Raw genomic sequence first — 23,139 nt, forward strand, 5'->3', positions numbered from 1 at the left:
AAAATTATTTTGTATGTGCTATTTCATTTTATGTAAATATTACTGTTATTTGCCAACATTATCAAGCAGCACCATATAGTAATGGACAGCTGGACTGAGTAAATCAGTCATAATGATAATCCAATGATAAAGAAAAGCTTAAAGAAACCAACAAAACACTAAAAACAAAAAAGGATGTCAAAACCAACATTTATTAGTTGAATACAAAAGAAAAGACAATGTAAACATTTTACAAAGTCAAAATTCACACAGTATGAACATGTTTCATTTTCAGTGGCATGTATGACACAAAAAAGAATAAAGACAAAGCTATTAAAATATTGAGTCTATATCCAGGTTAAACCACTTGGGTCATTTGTAATCTCTTAAGGCTTTGGTTATCATACTAAGATTTAATCACTTGCAGTTAAGGAATTTTGCTTTGGTGAGTTAATTTTTAAACAGTGCAATATGCTTAGTTAAACTAATAAAGCACAGCTTTATTCAATCTGCCTTAAACTGTACCCACTGAAACTTCCATATAGACATAAAATCCAAATATACAATGAAACAGAAAGCAATAGCTCTTAAGGCAACAGGGCTTATCATCTGTAACTCCAGCTCACATTTTCCTTCTGTAATAAATCTCAACCTGTGCATGCAGGTAAAGAGAGATAATTAAGAGTTTGTCACAAAATACAAAACAAAGAGTAATATTATAAAACCAATATAAATGAATCCGATTTGACAGTTAGATACAAATACACTGTTTATGTACAAATGAAATGGCACTGTAATTCCTCCTTTTGTTCTTTTAACTTGAGACACACACACACACACACACACACACAGAAAAATACACCCATGAATACAAACTGAGGCTTAGTCCATTGATTTGTAATCTTCATTAGACTTCTTGAGGAGTGTGAGCAGGTCCTGTGACATGAAATACGGCCTCTCCTGTGATCCATCATTGCGCTCCAGGTCCTCCACTGCAACATGGACAAGAGAGAGTTGAAGAACAATTTTCTCACACACACCAACACAGATCTGTAATCTATCTTTCTTTTATTTATGCATCGTCTATCTGCCGCCAGTTTTATCTTACAGCCCCCTAAGGTGTACTTAAGTAAATTGCTTTGAGTATTATCTAAATAGGTGGGGGGGGGGGGGATCCTTTAAATACTCCTAAAAAACCCTGAATGACATGACTAAAAGGAAAAAAGGGGAAAAGGCACATTTAGGTTACAATGTATCGTTTATTTTAATGACTTTTCTCATTCCCTTCTTCATGTACCTCATCATGTATCTCTTAGTTCAAACTGTTCACAAGTAACTTCCACACAAAATTCAATAGCATGTGATTAAGGGTCACAATGTATACACGATGCCACTTCTTTTAAGGGCTCACAAGCTATAAATGGGAAACAATTGTGAAGAAAATGCTCTTAATAACAAAGAGAGAGATATTCTGATTTAAGTATCTAAAGCCCAACTGTAGATTTATTCAAGTGATAATTATTTTAAGAAGGAAGAAGAAGAGAAATTTATACAGACTGATTTTGGCATGTAAAATTTGTTGTTGTGTGCTTTAAAGGTGCTTTAAATCATTGCCAGGGATTTATTTCACATGAAAACTCACCTGCTTCAAAACACCAACCAAACTTGAAATTCTGAACTACTACGATTAAAATACAATCACCTTTAATCAAGATTGACACGCAGTGATGACGGAATGTCATCAGAAAATTTAGTGGAAAAACGACTTAGATTTTTCACAAAGTGACAAGAAAAAGGTACAAAAGCATCCAGAGACTTAAGATGTTAGTTAGCATTCAGAAGGTCATGTCAGTACCATGCAGTGCTTAAAGAGAGAGAGATTTAAGGGGAGGGACAGAGCAAGGCAGGAGGCATCAGTAAACAAACTGGGGGGTTCGTAGAGTCCGAGAGGTCACGATGGCTTCATCATGGCGACACAATCACAGCACTTACGTCAGTCCAAAATACCAAGGCAAGTAGGTGGAAAGACAATATATGGAACCCCTCTCTGCAAGGATCTCCACTTGACTGAAGCCAAAAAATACATAACAGATGTACACTACTGTATATGTACAAGTTCCATAGGGGAAAAAATCCAATATTCATACAGTATATCAAATATGTCTGTTAACATTTTGGCGTCAGCTGGTATTATTGTAAACAGTGAAAGAGATTTGATTGAGATGTGTTTGTTCTGACTGTAAACACGGTACTTAAGTGTATCTGTAGTGCATTTGTTAACAGCATTAAGACAACAAATATTAGTGACAGTAATCAGGCACAGGTTCAGCACTCACGATGTTCAACAGATCTTCACGATATAAAAACCAACACTGTTCTAAAACCAACACAAAGAGCGTTTTGTTTTTTTTCAAGCTACAGAGATGCACTGGGCTTTTGACCTGCTTCAAACCTTCAACCCTCTCCAGGTGGACATCCCTCCTATACTCACATAGCAAAGCAATCTGAAACTTTAGCTTGTTGTATGGCATACATTTAACAGGTCCATATCACAAAGGTATAGTTGCACATCTTTCATTCTTTATGCTCTATGAGATTTTCTGAGCCTCAGGTGCTTTGCAACATCTACTCCTGTGGTCCAGATGAAGGTTTTTCTTCCTTAGTCTCCTCTTTTTTCTCATTCTTTTCACCAGTCTCCTCTTTCTCTGCCTCCACAGGTGCAGTGGACACCTCCTCCACCTTTTCCTCCGTTTTCAACTCCTGCTTTTCTGACATCTCTTTCACTTCTGGTTCTTCTTTCCTTTCAGTCTCATCTTCCAGACTGATCTTTTGTTCCTCCGTCTTCTCCTCTTTTGACTCGTCAGCATCTATCTTTGATTGCAAAGCCTGCTCCTCCTCATTTTCCCCCTTCAGCTTTGTCTGTTCTTTCAGCTGTATTTCTCCATCCTGCTGCTGAAGAGGTGTTTCCTCCTCCACTTTAACTTCGTCCACTTGTTTCGCAGCATCCGCCTGCTCAACACCATTGCGATCTTCCTCCACCGGCTTTGATTTGGAAAGGATATCATGCAGCTCAGGGGACATGAAGTAAGGCCTTTCAGAAGAGCCGTCATTTCTTTCCAAGTCCTCACCTTATAAGTGCATGGGTATGTTGTGTTTTTGAATGGGTTAATGGAAAATTAAGGGAAAATGAAAAGGTGAAAGAAAGGAATGTGTAGGGTTTAAAGTAAAGTGAAATTAATAGGAAAAATGAGACAAAGAGAAGAAAGGTCAGAAAACTGTTAGGAAGAAGACGAAACCAGCAGCTCACATTTAGACAGCTGTTTGTAAAAAAGGAAGAGAGGAAATGTGGATATTTGGCAAAAATTACTCACAGAAGCAGAGGAAAAGTGTGTCCACACACATAGCATACACACTGAAGAAGCCATGGGCGATGAGGTAGGATCCCACTACCACTGTCTAACAGGAGAAAGTCACACATGTCATTAAATGGCCACAGACAAACTGAAGACTAACACCAAACCTTATTAATATAATTGTGCCTACCAGTATTGGGACCCAATAGTAGTTGAGAGATGGAGCAGCCTGCTCTACAGCTTTGATTCTTCCGGAGAAGAAGAAGAAAGAGAAAATCCCTATGCAGGAAAAAGGTGAATTAGTAGATCTACACTAGAAAGGCAGATTTTTCTCTCTGCAGTTGGATCTAAAAATAAAATAAAAAAAAACTCTCTTACCAACAATGCCAACAATAAGGAGCTTCCCAAGGAACAGCAGGAAGTCGGTCACTTTATCTAAAACAGCCACCCTGTGCAGAATATGAGAGAGTGTTGAATTAAAAGACGCTAAGAATAGCAAATAGTGAATAAAATATGAATATGAATGAAATCTCACCGAATAATGTTTCTCATGAGAAGGAAAAAGGCATCTCGAGCTGCGGTGCAGAAGTTTTTTCCATAGATTGCAATCTAGAGGAAAAAAATTTAAAAAGACGATCGTGAAGCGCTTTAACGGTTGAGACGGTCTGTCAGGCCGCTGTGTCCAGTTACAGGAACTCACCATGATGTACGCATTTCTGTTCAGGAACTTGATACATTTCTCCAGACACCAGAAGCAGCACTTCAAGCAGCTTAGCAGAAACTTAGCAAATTTGTTTTGAGCACCTTAGAAGCAGGAACAGTTTATGATAACATAAGAATCAAGTACTTTACATGCAAAACTTGCAGTTTGCATGTATATTTAACAGTCTGTATCAACAACGTAAATGCATATAAACACAGAGTTTAATTATAAGACAATAAACAGAGACCAAAAGGCAAATGTAACATGTTATAGCTCACCTTTTAACTTGTGATCCAGATACTCCAGAAGGACCCTGATAACTTGGACTAAAGACAGGATGAGAGAGCCAAAAGCCAGAGAGCCTGTGTGGTATCTAATCAGCACAAGGAAACAGAGGCTAGTTGTGAGCATCAGTCATTCTATCTTAGGGTAACAAAAGTTTAAACATTTTGGAGAAAACTTCCTGTCAGCGTTGTAGATATCTTACCATGTAAGCCTTTCAAGCTGCGCTAAAACAATTCTACAAATAAAAAAACTGTTATTATTAAAAATGTATTTTCTAACCTTAGGGCCCTTCCAAGAGAGGAGAAGATGGGGTAGGCAGGGATATCCTCAGGCTTCTTGAAGGCCCAGTAATATGATGCAAATGCACCCGACAGAGTGACTTGGCCCAAGGCCGTCACAAAGTTTGCACACCAAAAGAAAAGGAAGACGTTGTAGAACTGAAAGAGGATGAGGTATTTATGGTAGAGAGTCTCACCACCATAAAAAGCAAACAGGCACTCTGCATCTGGACACACAAGTGATGCATTGGAGGAGTTGAATGTCTTTGAACAAGAGAAAGAGAGAGAAGGGGCATATTGTAAGACATCTTTCGTTCTGTGATCTATGCTGCTGTGCAGGTAAACAGGTGCTTGTTTACAACCAATAACTTTGCCACCTTGCCACCTACAATATCTTTAGCAGGCTAATTTAACAGAACAGTGACATTTAGAAGCATACCTTGGGGTTACAGGTCTCTCGTGAGAATGGGCAGTCAGAGGTGTTGAAAACTTTGTACACCTGCTCATTAGAGGTGGATAAGAAGCTGTTCAGACATGTCAAGGAGAAGAATGCAAAGTACATCCTTGCTTAAAAGTCATGCTATACCTGCTACCGTGATGAAAGGAGACAATTAGGTTCGGATTATCTTTGATTATCATAGACAACTGAAAGGATACACTGCAGTAATGGCCCAGTAAGCGATCACCACAGCCAGAAGGGCAAAGGTCAGCAGTGGGTAGAACAGCGATGACATAACGTGGCCAACAGCTCTGACAAAGAAAATGGTATACATTTTTTTTTAAAAACGTCATGTCAAAATTCACACAAAATTTGTTAAATGTGTCCAACACATTTTTTTTAATACATTTGTTCTAAGAGTGCAATACTGTATAGCAGGAGAGGTAAAGCTGATTTACAATGATGTTTTATTGCTAAGGAAACAAATGCAATTAATCTTTTAGCACCAGCAATGATTACAGCATTAACATATTATTGCCTAACACTTGCTGGGACAGAAATAGTTCATGCACATCTTATGAATGCATGTGCAATAGTCCACTGAGCTACATTTGGTCTTCGGGTTTGTCATACAGGAAATATCTGATTCTTAAGAAGTGACGTACTCTGCTACTTTTACCCACTGGTGGTTAATTTTGTCTGTTTTATCTCAGCTGTTTAACACTAGACAGGCGTACTCTAACATAACAGCTGGCAATTAAATTAATAAAACTCCATCTGATTTCTAGTCATGCCAGGCTAGAGATGAGATGTGCAACATTAAAGCTGCATACCATAAGATCAAAACAGCGAGGGATAATTCTCATCTGATCTACTGCTAACTTTTTAAATATGTGAGCACATCTGGTTACTTTTTAATTTTAACCAGGAGAACAGACCAGGGAGATCCTGGTGTAAATCACATTTCACACTGACCTGCTGGCCTCTTTGATGAGGGCAATGGCAATCATTATTCTCTTCCTGAGGAAGATGAGTAGCAGGATGATAATGAACTCCACAATAGCCAGGATAATCACTGCGAACAGAACACAACAGATTAATGGGATTTGTCAACTCTTCATCCACAGACATGCTAAACAATGAAAGTGTGTCTGTGCTTACTGAAAGCCAGCCAGGTCTGCCTGATCTGCAGGTAGACAGAGAAGTCCGTTTGCAGGCCCAGGTCACGGATGGTGACATCAGCACCAGGCTCACCCTTCAAGCTGGCAAACTCCATGTAACAGTGGAAAATGCCTAAAAATGGACAAGTTAATTGGCTGACCTTTTTTTCAGTCAGAACAATCTTTAACTTTGTCAGAAGCTAAGGACTTACCATAACCAATGACTAGGATAACCAAAATAATCATGATCCAGACCATGATGCCAGCCAAGAATCGCAGCAGGACGATGAAAATCAAGCTGACGACCATGGCTATCACCAGACCGCTGGACACATATTATGGTTAATGACTTGGTGATGAAGGTGTTCTGTCTATATATTCTGGTTTTATATCCTAATTTATAAGTTATGTAGTTCTGTGATTGAACATTTAGTCTATTACTGTGATAGCAGAGAGTAGGGAGACTTACAGTAATATCCAATGCCAAGAATGAGTGTAGTCCTCAAAGATTCTCATGGCAACCTGACGAGCTTCCACAGCTATATTTGACTTCCTGTAACAAAATGAAATGAGTCTAAAAACATGACCAATTATATCCTTAAACATTTAACTGTCATATTAGAAATATTATGTTTATTAGAGAACGGATGCTTAAAAAGAACCCCGTGTTGTATAGAGCCCTAAAAGTCACAAAAGATAAGAAAAGGTTACTCAAAAAGTCAGAAATGGTCATGTAAACAAACTGATCTTCTTCTTCTTCAGCTTTTTCTTTCAGCTGCTCCCTTTACAGGTCACCACAGTGGATCTGCCCCCTATCTCTTCTGTCACACTAACCCTCTTCATATCATCCTTCATTACCTCCATTAACCTTGTTTGAGGCCTCTTCCTCTTTTCCTTCAACCTAGCAGCTCTATATTTGTCATCCTTTGCCCAATGAATCCACTGTCTCCTCTGCACATGTCCACATGAACCGATCAATTACTGAAATATATCATAAGCTCTCTGCTATTTTAACACATTTTCAGAAACATTTTGTCTTTTCAGTTTACCACCATTCTGCAGCTGTCTGTAAAAACTTACTAAAACAATGAAGAGGACTGTTTTGCCTGCTACACACGGCTAAACACTAACTTCATTTAGTAGTGTTGCCCTGACATGATATGACTTCAGAGTGACTACCCATAGGTTAAAAAGGTTTAAGAGACACAAGGCTTCCTCCAAAGGTTGACTGACCTTCATCAGAGGCTACAAGGATGTTTTGGGGTTTTGTTCAGTTATTTCTTGTTATATTTCACAGGACTTTGCTTTATTTTGTTCAAGGGAATTCCTTGTGTTGCTTTTGTGCACGGACTCAGTAGTTTTGGACCTTTCTCCTAACTATTGTCTGTACTGTTTGCTATGCTGATGAATCACTACCCTATGATCTCATGCTAGGTCATTTATGATCTGAATTTTGGATTTTACACCACTTCCAGTGTTCCAGTGATGTTAGTGCTACAGTTTTAACCTTTGAATATTTAACATTTAACATTAGCTGTCCAATAACCTTTTGTTAGTTTTGGACATCTATACCGAGGAACTAATAGACTAAGATTAAGAAAACAAGCATAGCTGTCACCAGACAAAATAATTAAGTTATAAATTTATATGAAATTTATATGAAAACATATCTGACATAATATGCCACATACAATTTAGTATTGGAGCATGAAGCTATCCAGCTCTAGGAAGCTGTCAGCTGCAAGAAAACAACAGGAAGTATTACTCATCATCTTCTTGAATAACATACAGGGAGCAATGAAAACCTCTCTGCAGTGAGAGCAGGAAGGAAAACAGTAACACAAGGACCTTCTGAGGTAAACACAAATAGAGCAGAACTGAAGCACACAGAGGCTTCAGCCAGGGTCACTGCAGTGAGATGTAAAGGGAGACTGATAAGCTGATATGCCTCATGTCTAGCATGATAAGTGCCAAGGTCATTGAAAACAAGCAATCATTCACTAAACAGCAGTTGGACAGGGCTGAAAGAGTCTTACGCTTACAGCTTAAGGCTGATATTGAATTAATAAATTAATCATCAAACTAGCTAATCAAACATTAAATTTAATGAACAAAGAAGAACAAATATGAAGGAAAAGTTTCACTTGGTCAAACTCATTTCACACACTTTGTTGTTTATGTTTTATGGGTTTAAGACAACATAAAATAGCAACATGCTGCACATACATGTTGCTATACAATGAAAAACACTCACTTTGATGCCTCCAGCACATCACTGGCATTGACAGTGCCACTATTTCCGTCATCGAAAGTCGTCTCGTTGCCCACCACCACAACACCACCTTTTAATGTTGCCAAAGCAGGAAGGCACCGGCGTGTGACTGTGGAGGGAGGGGTTTTATTAGTTTCACTTTCCTGCAGAAACAAAAGTCCTTTAAAACAGTTTAACACAGAGAATCTCACTTACAGGCTTTACTGGGCATCAGCATAGCTGGGCACAAGCCATCTTTAAGGATCTCTGGCGGACTCTGATAGAAAACAGTCAATTTACTTCACATTTAGCAGAACCCCTTGAAATGTGTACAATATGAATAATCTAATTTTTCAATGCTTACCAGTCCAGTGAAGTCCACTCCTTCCTTGCAGTATTTTTTGTAGTATTCCTGGTCATCTTTATTTCCTACCTTGGCTTTTATCAATGTAAGATGCCTATTAGGACAGCTTTCCACGCATAACTGCACACATGTAACAACAAAGACATTAACATTTAACCGCGTAACTTCAACACTTTACAGTAGACTGAGAACAACTTAAAATAAAGTGAGTAATGCTTCTGACCTGTGTGGTGGGACACTGAAACTCCAGCAGCACAAGAGGGCTGGCACATTTCAGGATGTTGAAGTAGAACAGAAGTGGTTTCTTCCTGTTGTGTCACAGTGAAATGACAATGTTATTAGGTCTTCATAGACGATAAGGATGCAGTCATTGTAATATAACTCTATGGTTTCTGAAGTCTTGATTTGAAGTCCTATTTTATCCATTGTCTTTTAGGGAACTTTATTTCTTCTACAACTGTGATCACCATCTTTTGTGGTTTGGTTTTGTTTCCTGGTCACCTGTTGGATTTCGCTATCGATTAGTGTATCTACAAAAGAATACCTATTTTTTTCCTCTGTACCAGAGGAAAAACCTCATCACAATGTTGCTAAGAATAATGTTTTTTTTCTGGCCTTTTTCAACTTTTATTTGATAGACACAGTGAAGAGAGGACAGGAAAGCAGGGGCAGAGAGAGTGGGGAAGACATGCGGGTTGGACTCGAACCCGGGCTGCCCGCCCGCTCAACACTTGTCAGAAGATTCAATAAACTCTCCAGTTAGAATTAGAATAGAAAATTTGATTTGATTTCTTGTAATTATTTCATAGTTCAGGCTGAGTAACATGCAATTAAAGTACCAGTATTTCCTCCAAACAAATCCTTTGGTGTGTGTTAGTAAAACAGGCCATATCACTTGTAAAATAACTGCATTTGCTGACTGCTACAGTGGCCTGTGTTGATCAAAGTGGCCACACAAGTAACTCTGAACATTTCTTAAACTGTTGTGACCACCTGCATTCATCATAAATAAATGTAAGCACTAAATAAAGAGTATGAGATTAAAGCAATTATTTTTATTGTTGTTATTATAGTATTATCATACTTAAGATCATCCAATTATAGAAGGTTTCCAAGAACACAAATGCTCTTTTACACTGTAACTTACTCCAGAGGTGTTCCAGCTTGTCCGCAGAACTGACCTCTGCTGTCTGTGGGATAAATGACTTTCCTGGGGTCCCCTTGAGACCAGGCTGCAAAGAGAACACCAGGAAGTAAAGAAATAAAATACCATCTTAAATTCCTCATGAGCACGCTCCTTTTATTTAATGCTTAAATAAAATAAACATCTTCTAATACATTTAGAAATTCAGATATATGAACATTTCTGAATTAAAGTCTGAGTTTAAAAAAGCTCCTGGTCTTAAATTAGACAACAGCCTCATGAAGGAGTTAAAAAGAAAGACTGAGAAAGTAGACCCACACAGTATTGTGACTTTAATGTGTAAACACCTTCCAGCTTTGACAGCATACACAGAGTGTGGGACAGACTGGCGTGATCCTCAGTGTAACTCATAACATAAAAATAAAACATGTTGCGTAACGCTTATCTATTTCAGCTAACTTTGGCTTCAGCTATATTTCCTTCCCACTGGGTGGTGTCTGAGACATTTCCTGGTTTTTCTAAGCTGCAATCTATTTATAAAGTCACTAATAAATTGCTAGATAAGTCCTGTGAGGTTGGGAATATGTGTTATAATTTAACAGTAAATGTACATTGTATGTTTTGCTTGAAAACCGATGGCCACTTATGTTGCTTTTCAAAGGTATTGGTTGTAGTGGGGGCTTGTGGTTGGGTGGAGGGAATGTAGCCGATGTGCAAGACTTCAAGTCGCAGATAATGCAAATAATTACTTTGTAAACAGATGTTGTAGTACGTGCAGTAATCAGTGTGCATGATGCACAATAAACAGGCAGGTGTTTTGACCTAAATAACTTTGCCAATGGTTGAATTTTCACAAATGTTTCCAAAATGCAAGTAGCTGGGAGCTGTTATTGGTAGTGTTACCTCTGTGGTGCCTAATGATGAGAAAACCTTTGGAAAAATCACTCTCACTTGTTTATTCTGGCTTCGAGCTCATAAGTAGCTTTCTGTCTCATCAAACCTCACAATGGAGGAGAGCTGCACAGAGATGTTGAACAGGATGTTTTACTTCCTTCTTTGAGGCAGTAGAATTACAACCAGTCAGAAACTATTTTATTTATAACTTGGCTTATGTAGACTGGCTACTGTAAAAACAGGCATTTTCACACGACTTGGACTACATGTTAATAAAGTTCATCTCACTCCACCCAAGGTAGTGCCTCACTTCCCACTTCTGATTAATAATATTAGACACCACCCATGCACAAATTTTGTATGGTAAAAAAACATAACAACCTAAATATAAATAATGCTCAGAACACACTATAGTGATGAGAGATCAGTCTTACCAATGATACCCACAGCAAAGTACCCCAGCAAGGCTAAGATGAAGAGTATACAGCAGAGGATATCTGTGCAGCCCCTGAGGAAAGAAAAGAGGAAGGGAAAGCAGGTGCAACATGTTGCCATTAAAGTCTGCTATATACAGCCGACAGCAAAAGATCACCAGTAATCAAAGCAGACGTCTCACCTGTTGTGGATCGGCCCTTTGAAGTTTGGATCAAACTTTCTGGACTCCCCTGTGGACGAAAACAGAACAACAGGTTTAGTAATGCCTGTTATTAGAAATTAGACTTCAAACAATGGCTTTCAGTCTGTTGATACTTGACAAAGGCTGCGGTGAATTGATCCCAAAATTAAACCTGGGGAAATGAAACCCGAGGTTTCCTTAATTTGTTCTCATTTCAGAGATATTTTTTGATTAATGGTCGTCTTTTAAAATGTAAACCACAACCACAGCTGAGAGCGGCCAGAGACAGAGGTGATATTGCCATCCTGAAATATGACAAATTAATTGTTAAACCGAGGTCACAGAACGCCGGAATTAATATTTAGACTTCAGCAATGTTGCCATTTGTAGCTGTTGAGATCGATCGGTCTGCAAATGTTGGATCCTATACTTATTCCCGGATTCTCCGGTAAAGATTTTTCAGTGGCTCATGTCAATATTTGTAGCCTTAAATATAAGGTTCAGGAAATTCAGTCACTGTTGTCAACAAATACGATAAGTGTGCTGGCTATTTCCGAGACACATTTAGATGCTGCCTTTGAGAATAATAAATTTGAAATAAACGGTTATAAGTTGTATAGGAAGGACAGAAACAGATTTGGAGGGGGCGTAGCCCTATACATTAATGATAATATGGCAAGCAAACTACGTATGGACTTAATGTTTAACGACCTGGAAATTGTGTGGGTTCAGTTACACCCGCTCTATGGCAGGCCTGTATTAGCAGGTTGCTGCTATAGACCCCCAAGTAGTAATATGTTGTATGTAAAACGAATTTGTAAAATGCTGGAAAGAGTAACTGAGGAAAACAAAGACATGTTCTTATTAGGAGACTTTAATATAAATTGGTCAGCTCCTTCTTGTCCTTTAAGGAAAAAGATAAGTTCATCAGCGTCGGCCTGTTGCCTGTCTCAGATGATCACCATTCCCACCCGGGTCACGGTCAACGCAGGAGGTCATAGGTCATCATATATATACTGATCATATTGATCATATATATACAAATGTTCCTGAGCATTGCTCTAATATTGTTTCTATTCCAGTTGGTTATAGTGACCATAATCTTGTAGGTTTGACCAAGAAAATGAAACCACTGAAAACTGCACAAAAGATTATTTTTCATAGATCATACAAATATTTTAATGCAGATAAGTATATTAATGACGTAAAAGAAATTCACTGGACTGACATCTGCCTCGAGAGTGACCCTGATATGGCATTATCTATGTTTATTGAAAACTTTTGCTACCTGGCTGACAAACATGCCCCCTTAAAAAGATTTACTGTTAAAAAGAACTACGCACCTTGGTTAGATAATGAACTTAAGGTTGCAATGTCAGAAAGGGATATAGCAAAAGCAAAAGCACATAAGTCTGTCAGTCCACAAGAGTGGGCAAGATATCGCGAGTTAAGAAATCAAGTAACTAAATTGAATAGGCGCAAGAAGAAAGAATATTATCAACTTAAGCTCAAGGAGGCCAATAAGGACAGCAAAAAGGTGTGGAAAGTTTTAAATAATATAATGGGTAGAGATCTTGCTCCGGTGATGTCTCACATCTACACGGGTGGTACATTTATAAGTAAAGCTAAGGACATAGCCAATTATTTTGTGAATTATTACAGCAATAAAATAACAAATTTAAAATCTAATATGAGCAGAGGTGATCCCACCTTATCACGTCGTCTTATACAGGATGTTATCATGAATAATAAGCAATGCCGATTTAAGTTTGAGGCAGTGAATGTAGAGATGGTAGAGCGCTTATTGATATCACTTCCTGACGATACATCCTCCGGCTCTGATAACATAGACAGTAAACTGCTCAAAGTTGCAGCCAAGTTCGTGTCCCTTCCTATATGTCACATATTTAATAGATCTTTGGCATACAGCTTATTTCCATTGCAGTGGAAAGAATCGAAAATAATTCCCATTCCTAAAAACAAGAATGACGTTTTTAATGGTGTCAATAGCAGACCTATTAGTCTACTCCCCGTTCTAAGTAAAATTATGGAGAGGATTGTCTATGAACAAATTCAACATTACCTAACAGAAAATCAGTTACTCACTCAGTTTCAACATGCCTACAAACCTGGTTATTCCACCAGTTCAGCTCTCATTCACATGACAGATAACTGGTACAAATATCTAGATAATGGGAATTTGGCCGGGGTGGTATTTTTGGATTTTAGTGCTGCATTTGATTTGATAAATCATGATCTTTTGATAGATAAACTAAAATGTTATGGATTTTCACCAGCTGCTTTGTGCTGGATGGAAAGTTATTTGTCTGGAAGAAGGCAAAAGGTTTATTATAATGGTTATTTCTCGGAGGGCTGTTATATGAACTGTGGTCTACCCCAAGGCAGCTGCCTCGGTCCACTTCTCTACTCAGTCTTTACAAATGATTTGCCGTATGTCCTGGATAAATCTCATCTTGTAATGTATGCTGATGATTGCACCATGTTTTATTCAGCCAGTAGCCACTCTGAATTGACAAGCGTATTACAACTAGATTTGCTGAACGTGTTTGATTGGATAAGTAAAAACAACATGATTTTAAACGTGTCGAAATCCAAAGCCATGTTAACAGGAAGTAGAGTACGCTTAGTCAACAGCCCACAACTAAATCTTTCCATAGCTGGATCAGTATTAGAACAGGTCACCCAGATTAAATTACTTGTGTTACCATAAACCACCACCTTTCATGGTCTCAGCACATCAACTCTGTTATTAAGAAAATGGGACAGGGCATAGCTATAGCTAGGAAATGCTCTTTTTATAGCACTTCTTCAATTATGAAAGATGTCATTAATGCACTAGTATTATCTCATCTAGAGTACTGCTCAATCATTTGGTCAGCAGCTAATAAGACAGATCTGAACAGACTTCAGTTAGTCCAAACTAGGGCGGCCAGATTAGTGTTAAGGTGTTCATATTATACAAGTATTGATAAAATGCACGATAAACTTTCTTGGCTTTCTGTACAAGCTAAATTATACTATGGCTTACTTGTATTTTTAAAGAAAGCAATACTGGTAAACACACCACACTTTTTTTATGCTCAGTTGCAGTATCCAGATGAAATACATAACCATGCCACACGATTTTCAACTAACCACAATTTAGTAACTCCTCGAGTTAAAAGTAACTTTTTGAAAAACTCTGTTATATTTAGAGCATCTTTTCAGTGGAATAAGTTGCCTTATGCAATTAGAGAATTGGCTTCTATTCATAATTTTAAAAATCACCTAAAAGCCTATTTAGGCAGTTTTTAATTTATTTGTAAAAATTGTAGAGGGTAATGTCACTTGTAATGGAAATTGCGTATTTTGTTTGAGTGTTTTGTTTTTTGGTTTTTTTTTGGTTTTTTTATATAATTTTTAATATTCACATGTTTACATTTTCAGAATTGTAAAACCTTATTGTGGATGTAAAAGCCAAATTATGTGGACAATTTGCATCCAACTCATTGTGTAACATTTTATTTGGTGGTATTTGATGGTTTGGGCCCCAGGAAGACTAGCAACCACTGTTGTGGAAGCTAATGGGGTTCCTTATAAATAAACAAATAAACATATGCTGAAAGAAGTGGAGCACAGTGGGGCAGTGGTTAACTCTGTTCCCTCACAGCAAAAAAAAAAAAAGATCCTGCTTTCAAAGCTGGCGGCCTGGGGCTTTTCTGTGTGGAGTTCATGTTCTCCCTGTGTTTGAACTGATTTTCTCGGGGTACCTTGGCTTTCTCCCACAGTCCAAATCACATGTTTGTGGTTCGGTTAACTGGTGATTCTAAAGTTGGTGTAGGTGTAAATGTGAGTGTGAATGGCTGTTTGTCTTTCTGTGTTATCCCTGCACTGGACTGGTGACCCGATGGATGAATGGACAACAGTCAGGTCGGCTCTGACACTGACCGGTCAGCTATCTGAGACAGACACATGTCGAAAGATCTGGGAGATACAGCTCAATATAAATTCACAGTATAACAGTGTACTTGTACAACATTACGTTTATGGGATACACTGTCTATATTAATCATACAATTTTAACAACTTTTAAGGGCATGGTTATTTTTTTAATTTAAATTTTCTTGGAATTTATTTTGATAAGGGGCAGAACAACTACACCAAACATGTATTAAAAGTTAACAACACAGGTATACAATTACATTGTTGGGCTTTGCTTTTGGATTGTGAATAAAGTATATAAGATACATTTTTGTATTACAGAAAAATAATATATAATTTACAGCTATTTTGAGAGTCCATAATGATTTTTCATAAATATTTTATGGTCTTCACCAAGACTCCCGTCTTTCCATTTGCCTCCCATTCCCTGTGTTTCTTGTCCCCTGTGTACGTCTCTGTGTTTGTGAGTTTGCCTCGCCCATGTGGGTGAGGCACCTCAACAACTTGCACATCTGCATCCCATCATTCATCGGCCTCTTCAGCTACCCAGGAGTTTCACTCAGATTTCTATGCCATAATGTTTGGCAGCAGAAAATCTTTGGCCCGCTTAGATGTGTTTAGTTCTGTCAATGTGATTTTTAAATGGGACCTAATATAATTTCCCCTTTTTTTCTGTAAAATAGTACATACTGCATTACTACTACTTTATTAATAGGTAAGGGAGCTTGTTTCTTCGAAAGGAAAAACAAAGGGTATGCCTCAAGACTAAGATAAAAAATTATAAATAAACATTATTTGAAGCAATGAATCATGCAAAGCTACTCTAATAAAGTGCATAACATAGGCAGCTGGGAATATGTCAAGATTTATCCTCCTTTCTTGGCTTATTAGTTTAACAGCTCACATGCCTCCTTCTTCTGCAAAACTCCATCCTAACCTTCAACAGCCAGCCTGAGTCACAGGTCATTATTTTTCACATTTAACAATTGACCCCTTTTAACCTTCATTGCTGTGTCTTGTCTTCATATTTCATTTTTGCTGAAAGCATAGAATTAAAAACTCCCGGTGAAGCAAAAATGTTGGACAGTGTTGTTTCTCAGTAATTTGTATCTGCTGCATCTAATGTTTAAAATAATACCAGATTGATTATATGGGTCTTGGACTGCTGACTGGAAAATAAGCAACCTGATTGCTCTGACAGCTTTGGCATCAAATATGCAAAAAATCAGGAAAGGGCCTTTTTTTTTTTTTTTTTAAATATAGCACTATCTATGACTGACATAGCATATGTCATAATTGTAATGAAAAAAGTTTCCTCTTTTATGTAACACGTCTGTCTAAGTGTTCAGTAAAGCTGCTCAACACTTTTTTGGGCTTATGGTAAAAACACTTTATGACAGGCCCGCCCTTTCAATAATGGAGTCATGTTGCACATCCTCCCTCTTTGTCTCTCACCACATTTCCTGTCTGTATCTGTGGTGTCTACTATGGAAATGCAAAAGAAGAAAGAAAAGAAAGAACCAAAAACAAAAGAGAGAAAAAGAGAAAGACGTAAGCTGCTTTACATATGCAGCTTTTGGTACATTTTTACACGAAAATAAATAAGTGAAATAAATAAATGAAATTTGGATAATAAGAAAAAATTAGGCATTCAAAATATAGCTGTCACTGCCTCTGTGTTTAAACCAAAGTGAAACTAGCTACGAAATAATAGTCACTACATTTACTACACATTTACAGGTAGGCTGCAGGCCAAAGTGTTGCAGAAAATGCTTTTATCTGGAATGTATATATGTGTACAAGGGAGTATTTCATTAGAGTGACTTCATGTAGTGACTTCTACAGAACAAAAGGATTCTTCTGCCTGACCGTCATGCCTAGCAACCCACAAAATGGCTCCCCGGTGACAGTGGGAGCCCCCTGTGGACATCGCCAGCCGCCATGGAAACACCTCATACTCAACAGGGGAGAGAAGCATAAACCAAACCCACGTTGGTTACAGTGAAACGAAGCCAAAAGTGCAAGCCAACGTTTTTGAGAATCAGTGAGAAAAGACTTCTCACTAATAAACACAAGCTACATCCTGTTAAAATATGAACTGATGTCAGACTCTGTGATGTGTCACACATGACCTATTACTGTCAGCGTCAACCTGGCCTACTACTTTCTCCTAAAATCTATAGTTGAGCAGTTTTTAACATTTTTTTAAAAACAGATACTTTTATTAAAGGATCTATAGCACAAACAATGGGCCGAGCACTAGAGCCAGCCCCATCTGTTTCTTCTAACTGCATTACACTTACCGAGGAAACAATACACTCTCCCTTGCACACACGCACACATATAGAACTTAAACACACGTGCTCTCCTCACACAATGGAGGAACGACCAAAAAGCGTCACGTTATCTGAGACAAACTATGCTTATTAGCAGTGAAGCAGCACATTAGCCATCACAATTAGAGGACTGTGAGCCATTACTCAACTATCTCACAAGTCTATCAAAAAGACGTTCAGTCACAGTTATGTAAGAAATGCAGGCTTGCAAATTACCTTTTCCATCATATTTTGTCATTCCGGTGCTGTTTTGCTCTCAGTTTGTGTCACGGATGGTTTTACAGATACGTCTCAGTGTTCTGTGTTCTGTTGTTGTTTCTTTAAAGGTCCTTCCTGTATAACAGTGCTTGCGTGTCCTCTAGCTTCTTACTCTTCACTTCCTTATTTTAGATTTCAAAGCTCTGCCTTCACCTCCAATTCCCTCTTTTACTCTGTGGGTTTCCTCCTTGCAAAAGCTGCGTCAGCCCAATTGCAGCAAAGAAGTATCGATGGAAAAATTGAGACAGGATATCGAAATAAACAGAGACTTGTGGCACCTGATAACTGCCAAAGCTGCCAAAAACATGAACTAAAAACTAAAATGTGCCAGTTTTATACATCTTGCTGCAGAGAGTGTTTGCTTCAGTTGTGGGTGCTTGTTCTCACATCAAAACAGTCTTTAACCCCAACACATAATGGTTATTTCAGACTTCAGCTCAGTTCACTGAATCAACAAGATAAGCTGTGTTTTACAGAGTGTGCCTGCATGTGCTGCAGCTGCACTGCCACCTGTAAAAAAAAAATTCTCACCCCTGAGCTACTGTGTCGTTTGTTCTTAAAATTTTAGCCGACTTGCCCTCTTTCTGTTTCCACGGCGTCCTGTTTTGTTTTATCAGCTTGTTACCTCATTCTGAGTGCACCCACCTCTCAGTGGTTTCAAACGGAACAATGAACAAAGCCATTATAACCACAGTCATCCTATGGCAAATGTTGATGCATTGCGCATGTCTGACATATACACAGCAATGAGCTGATAAGCACATCAGAGATAACGCCATCCCACTCTGGTGGCACATGACCACCTCTGCTGGTATGTGACAGATTACAGTGGAAAAACATTCTCAGTGCAACATTATGAAAACAGTTTCAGAATCACATAATGAAACAATGTTTCATCTCAGACCTCAAATACACACTCAGTGTTGGATTGTAACAGTGTGGGAACATTTTATGAACTGAAACGTGACAACATTCTTTAAACACTCTCAGAATGGTGCAGTTAGAACATAAAGTCTTAGCTAAACTATTAATTTCACAGGAAGTTTATCTGAAATTTAAAAAAACCCTAAAACATTCTCAGTACATTTGATTACATTTTTTTCTTCATAAATAGCTATATAATGGTAAAATACACTAATAAAATAAAATAATAAAATAAAATAATGGTAAAACTTACACCACTAGTTGAGTTCCTGGGGTTACAGGTTAATGAATCAACCTTTGTGAAATTCTCAAAGCTAACCAATGCACTTTGCTAACCACCGGTGGTGCAACGTGTGAACACTTGTGGTTGTTCCAAAGCAAAGAGGTTCTCAGTTCAAAGCCGATGGCCGGATGGAGTTTTAGTGCATTGAATTTACACATTCTGAGACTCTGGCACAGCTTCCCATGTGATCATGTGCTGGGTCACTTTAAACATGTTTGCTGTTTTGTTTTGTGTCTAACTTACTTTTAGTCTAGTCTTAACTTGAGACTTGAAATATCTCAGTCTTTTAAAAATGAGAGGAAACTTGACAAAAAGAGGATGAAAAGAAACAGACAAACAAAGTGGCAGGCTTAAAAAGCATCTACAGCAGATGCACACTATCTGAAGGTCATGTCTTTAAGAATTAGCCAAAAATCGAGTAAAGACCTGACACAAAACCCGAGAGATGTATCTGCCCCTGAGCTATTTTAAGTAATTACAAGAATGCAGGTATAAGAGAGTTCAGAGTGCGCTGAAGAATAAAGGCCATCATGTCAAATATTAACTTTCAAACCCATGAGAATAGTGCAAGTTCTGTTTTTGCCTTACATACTGTATCCCTATGAATGTTTGCAGATGTTTTGATAATTTGCTACACCCATTTCTCATTTTTCTAGCAAAATATAAACAAATGAAGGGTGACTTTAGCCTTGGGCACAATATTGTATCTTGGCCTCTTCTGCAAATAGACATGACCACAAAAATCAGCCTTGTTCTTATGAATCAAGCATTTTAACCTGTATTAGCACTGACGTACATCGATTTTTTTTTAAGAACAGTAGTAGTAGATTCGCTTTTTCTCTTCAAACAAAATGAGTAGGGGCCACTGGGGACATAATTTTGAATGATCTACACATACGTAGCACCTTTTGAACCTTTATTAGGATCTACAACCCACTTTACAGTGTGTTTCTCATTCATAAATTTACCAATGATAGCAGAGCCGCTAAGCCATAGCACCTGAATGGAACAGAGCTCAAACTACCAAACTGTTATAAAGCTATTGGTGTAAGAATATTTATTCTGGGCAAGAATACTGTAAAAGAAGAGTTGCAATAAATAAATAAATAACAGAGTGCTTAGATATTTCTTCTCCAGCATTTATTATTGTTGCTTTTTAGTTTTACCCCACACAGTCTGCCATCACTACTAAGTTTCCTCTGTCTCTCTTCTGAAGATAAACATTAAGAGATTCTCCCTTCAGCCTTTCATTTGTAGGGCCATCTGTGAATGTGAGACACAGCTCCATTAGAGCTGGAGGAACAGGCGGCTCTTTGCCTGTTTTGTCCATAAAACAATCTCTGATTGTGCTGAAAAGCATGCGAGCAGATTTGTTCTTCTTGTTGTTGTTGTGTTCAGGCTGCCAAATATCGTGTAAGTCGTCTTGTTCGTTTATGTAATTGGCAAAATGTTCACTGATGTCAGTCTGCCACCTTAAACACATTTTTTAAAAGGTTAAAAATACATACATATATTTTTTTCACTTTGGTAACCGGATGTCCTCAGGTACTTCATTACACAGAACCTAGGCTGTGAAAATGTATAAGGCCCTTCAGATCTCAGGTTCAGGTCAGTAACGGGTTAAAAGTATCTGCCAATGATCCAGCCTTTAGTTGTATAGTACTGTGTGTGACTCTGCGTGTATTTGTTTGTGTGCGTGTATGTGTGCGTGTTTAAGGGAGAGATGATGTCATGACTGATGATGTGCTAATGGGCCCAAAGGGGTTATCAGATGAACCTTTCCCTGCCTACCTTAATGGGATAGTGGCTACTGTGGTTGTGCATGATTGTATGTACACTCACAGACTGCATACACAAGGAGACATTCTGAATATATCTCGTCACAAGAGTGCTTATCCCTGAATTTTTTATCTTTATATTCCAGGCACGCAGATTCATTGAACATCATTACAATACAGGACAGAAGCCACTCTGTGTAAAACTGTTCCTGTACTGTGCCAAGCAGCTGTAACTGCTTCAAATACTCCTCCTGAAGCCACTAATGAGGTCAGTGGAACAAGGAAACATACTAAAGTCTTTTTAAAGGAGATACATAAATCTGTCATCCACTGGCTTTGATCACTGTCTCTTGTTACTCCTCAGAGTCGCTACTTTTCACATCAAGAAAAAGCAGATTTTCTAAAACCAACTAAATCAATGATCATCAAAAATGACGAATATCGTCAGCGGCATCTCTGTCTGTGTACAGAGCTGTATGTGTGTGTGTGTGTGTGTTTGTGTTTATTTCCCAGCTTGATATTGACTGAAAATCACTTTCCTAAATCTGTTGAGTGGGTAGTACAGACAAGGCTGAACACAGGCGAGGCAGAGCGGGTTGTGGCCTGCCTGCAAGCACGCACACTTTCGTAGACATGGAGGAAATGTGGCAATAGTAGTAAGAAGCCAGTGACTGCTTACAGTTTAAACTGAAACTCCAAATAAAAACTCATGTTTAAGGAGCTGAAATGTGTATTGTACATTGGTGTCGTATAAACCTTTATCTTGAGTTTAAAGGGCTTATGGTCTTTGACCCTTGAGTCATGGGAGAGGGCAGTTGAGGAAAACAGATCACTGTATAGCAACAGGAAAACCACAAGGAAATGGCCCACTATGGGAGTTGACTGGAGAAGATGTGGATTTAACATTTCAATTTGCATTGTGAAATAAGGAATAGCTCAATAGTAAGGCAGTATTAGGGCAGTTTTCCCAATGCATGAGGATTGTGGTTTGGTTTTTAGCCTTCTAAGAACAACCTTTCATGTAATAATGTAGACATGGAGTATTAAAGAAAGAATAACAGTGGTTACAAAAACTTCATGACTCAACAGTCCATATGAATAACAACCCTGCCCAGACCACGCCAGGCTGCTGTGGGCTGCTAACTTGGTGGTGGTGGAAAAAATGCATGTGTGGCACATAATAATCTGCAATGAGTCATACGTTTGACTGACATAGAAGATTATTTTTCCACACTAAGTGTACGAAAATGTAATAAATAGACAAAAGCTGTGAACATCTGTGAAATGTATGTGTTTGCAAAAGGCTGTGTGCATCTGTGGATGAAGCAGCCATATGTCAATCTACAAAATACCAAATGGTTATGGAGCCCAAGAGACAGCATATGTGCTCTCCTTCTCCACTCTGCTCTGTTTCTGTGTGTTCCTGCAGTACAGAATCGCCTCCATATAAAGCCTAATAGGGAAAAACCCGGCAACCTAGTTCTGTTTATTACCCCTAATTAACCGAAAGAGCAATAATTAACTACCTTTAGTTTTTGTTCGATTTTTTTTTTTTTTAGCTATATTTAGTTTGTTATACAGGCTGTAATTTAATGACAAATAAACGACTCGTTTAGAGTACGCATTCTACACCCGCTGTGCAATGCAAACTGAATAATTAAATGCAACTTAAAGGGCGTTTTCTCAGAGTTTAAAGATAAATCGGGAAAAAAAAATAGTCCGGTTGCTGAAGATGTGGATATCTCCAGATCTGCATGACACTCATGAGGTCCACACCCATCCATCCATTGCAGTCATTGTTTCCATTTCTTCCCCCGTTTAAAGAAAAAAGAAAGAAAGATCGAAGAGAAAGCCGTAAAACAAACTGTTTTTACCGTATTTGGGGTCCGGGTTTTTCTCCTCCATCTCCATTCTCACGCACTGCTGCTTGCTGCTGATCAGACCTAACCCAGGACAGTTTCCATGGAAATGTCGAGGCAAAAAAACATCAATAACAGTGACCGACTGCAACAGCCACACAGCAGACTGAAGACGGAGACCACCCCAAGCCAAATTGGAGCAAAGCGCATTCCAGTCTAACGGAAAGGAGAGCCAGCCAATGAGAGACCGGGGCCTGCTGACCGACAGCTGCTGCAGCCACTCAGGATTACCC

The 23,139-nt window shown here is 38.4% G+C and overlaps 1 protein-coding gene across 2 annotated transcripts; it reads right to left on the bottom strand.

Moving 5' to 3' along the window:
- Nucleotides 1-170: 170 nt before the first annotated feature.
- slc44a2 (solute carrier family 44 member 2 (CTL2 blood group)) lies at nt 171-23,039 on the bottom strand. 2 transcript variants are annotated; one of them, XM_085410648.1, is made up of 22 exons: nt 22,862-23,037; nt 11,467-11,515; nt 11,285-11,358; nt 9,960-10,044; nt 9,036-9,120; nt 8,813-8,932; nt 8,665-8,725; nt 8,452-8,578; nt 6,667-6,750; nt 6,410-6,522; nt 6,199-6,330; nt 6,013-6,112; nt 5,256-5,348; nt 5,038-5,122; nt 4,600-4,862; nt 4,314-4,408; nt 4,033-4,136; nt 3,868-3,941; nt 3,711-3,781; nt 3,523-3,611; nt 3,351-3,435; nt 171-971 (listed from the first exon to the last, which is right to left on the bottom strand). In XM_085410648.1, the coding sequence occupies exons 1-22, from the start codon at nt 22,896-22,898 to the stop codon at nt 862-864; spliced, it is 2,136 nt and encodes a 711-aa protein (XP_085266774.1). In that variant the 5' UTR covers nt 22,899-23,037; the 3' UTR covers nt 171-861. The 2 variants fall into 2 exon arrangements, with proteins under 2 accessions (XP_085266774.1, XP_085266773.1); XM_085410647.1 differs by lacking the exon at nt 171-971 and adding an exon at nt 1,720-3,107 and having other exon boundaries at nt 22,862-23,039.
- Nucleotides 23,040-23,139: the final 100 nt, after the last annotated feature.

Source organism: Rhamphochromis longiceps, linkage group LG6 (assembly GCF_057381845.1).
Source record: "Rhamphochromis longiceps isolate RC_006_pf linkage group LG6, R_longiceps_female_GT1.1, whole genome shotgun sequence".
Taxonomy (NCBI): domain Eukaryota; kingdom Metazoa; phylum Chordata; class Actinopteri; order Cichliformes; family Cichlidae; genus Rhamphochromis; species Rhamphochromis longiceps.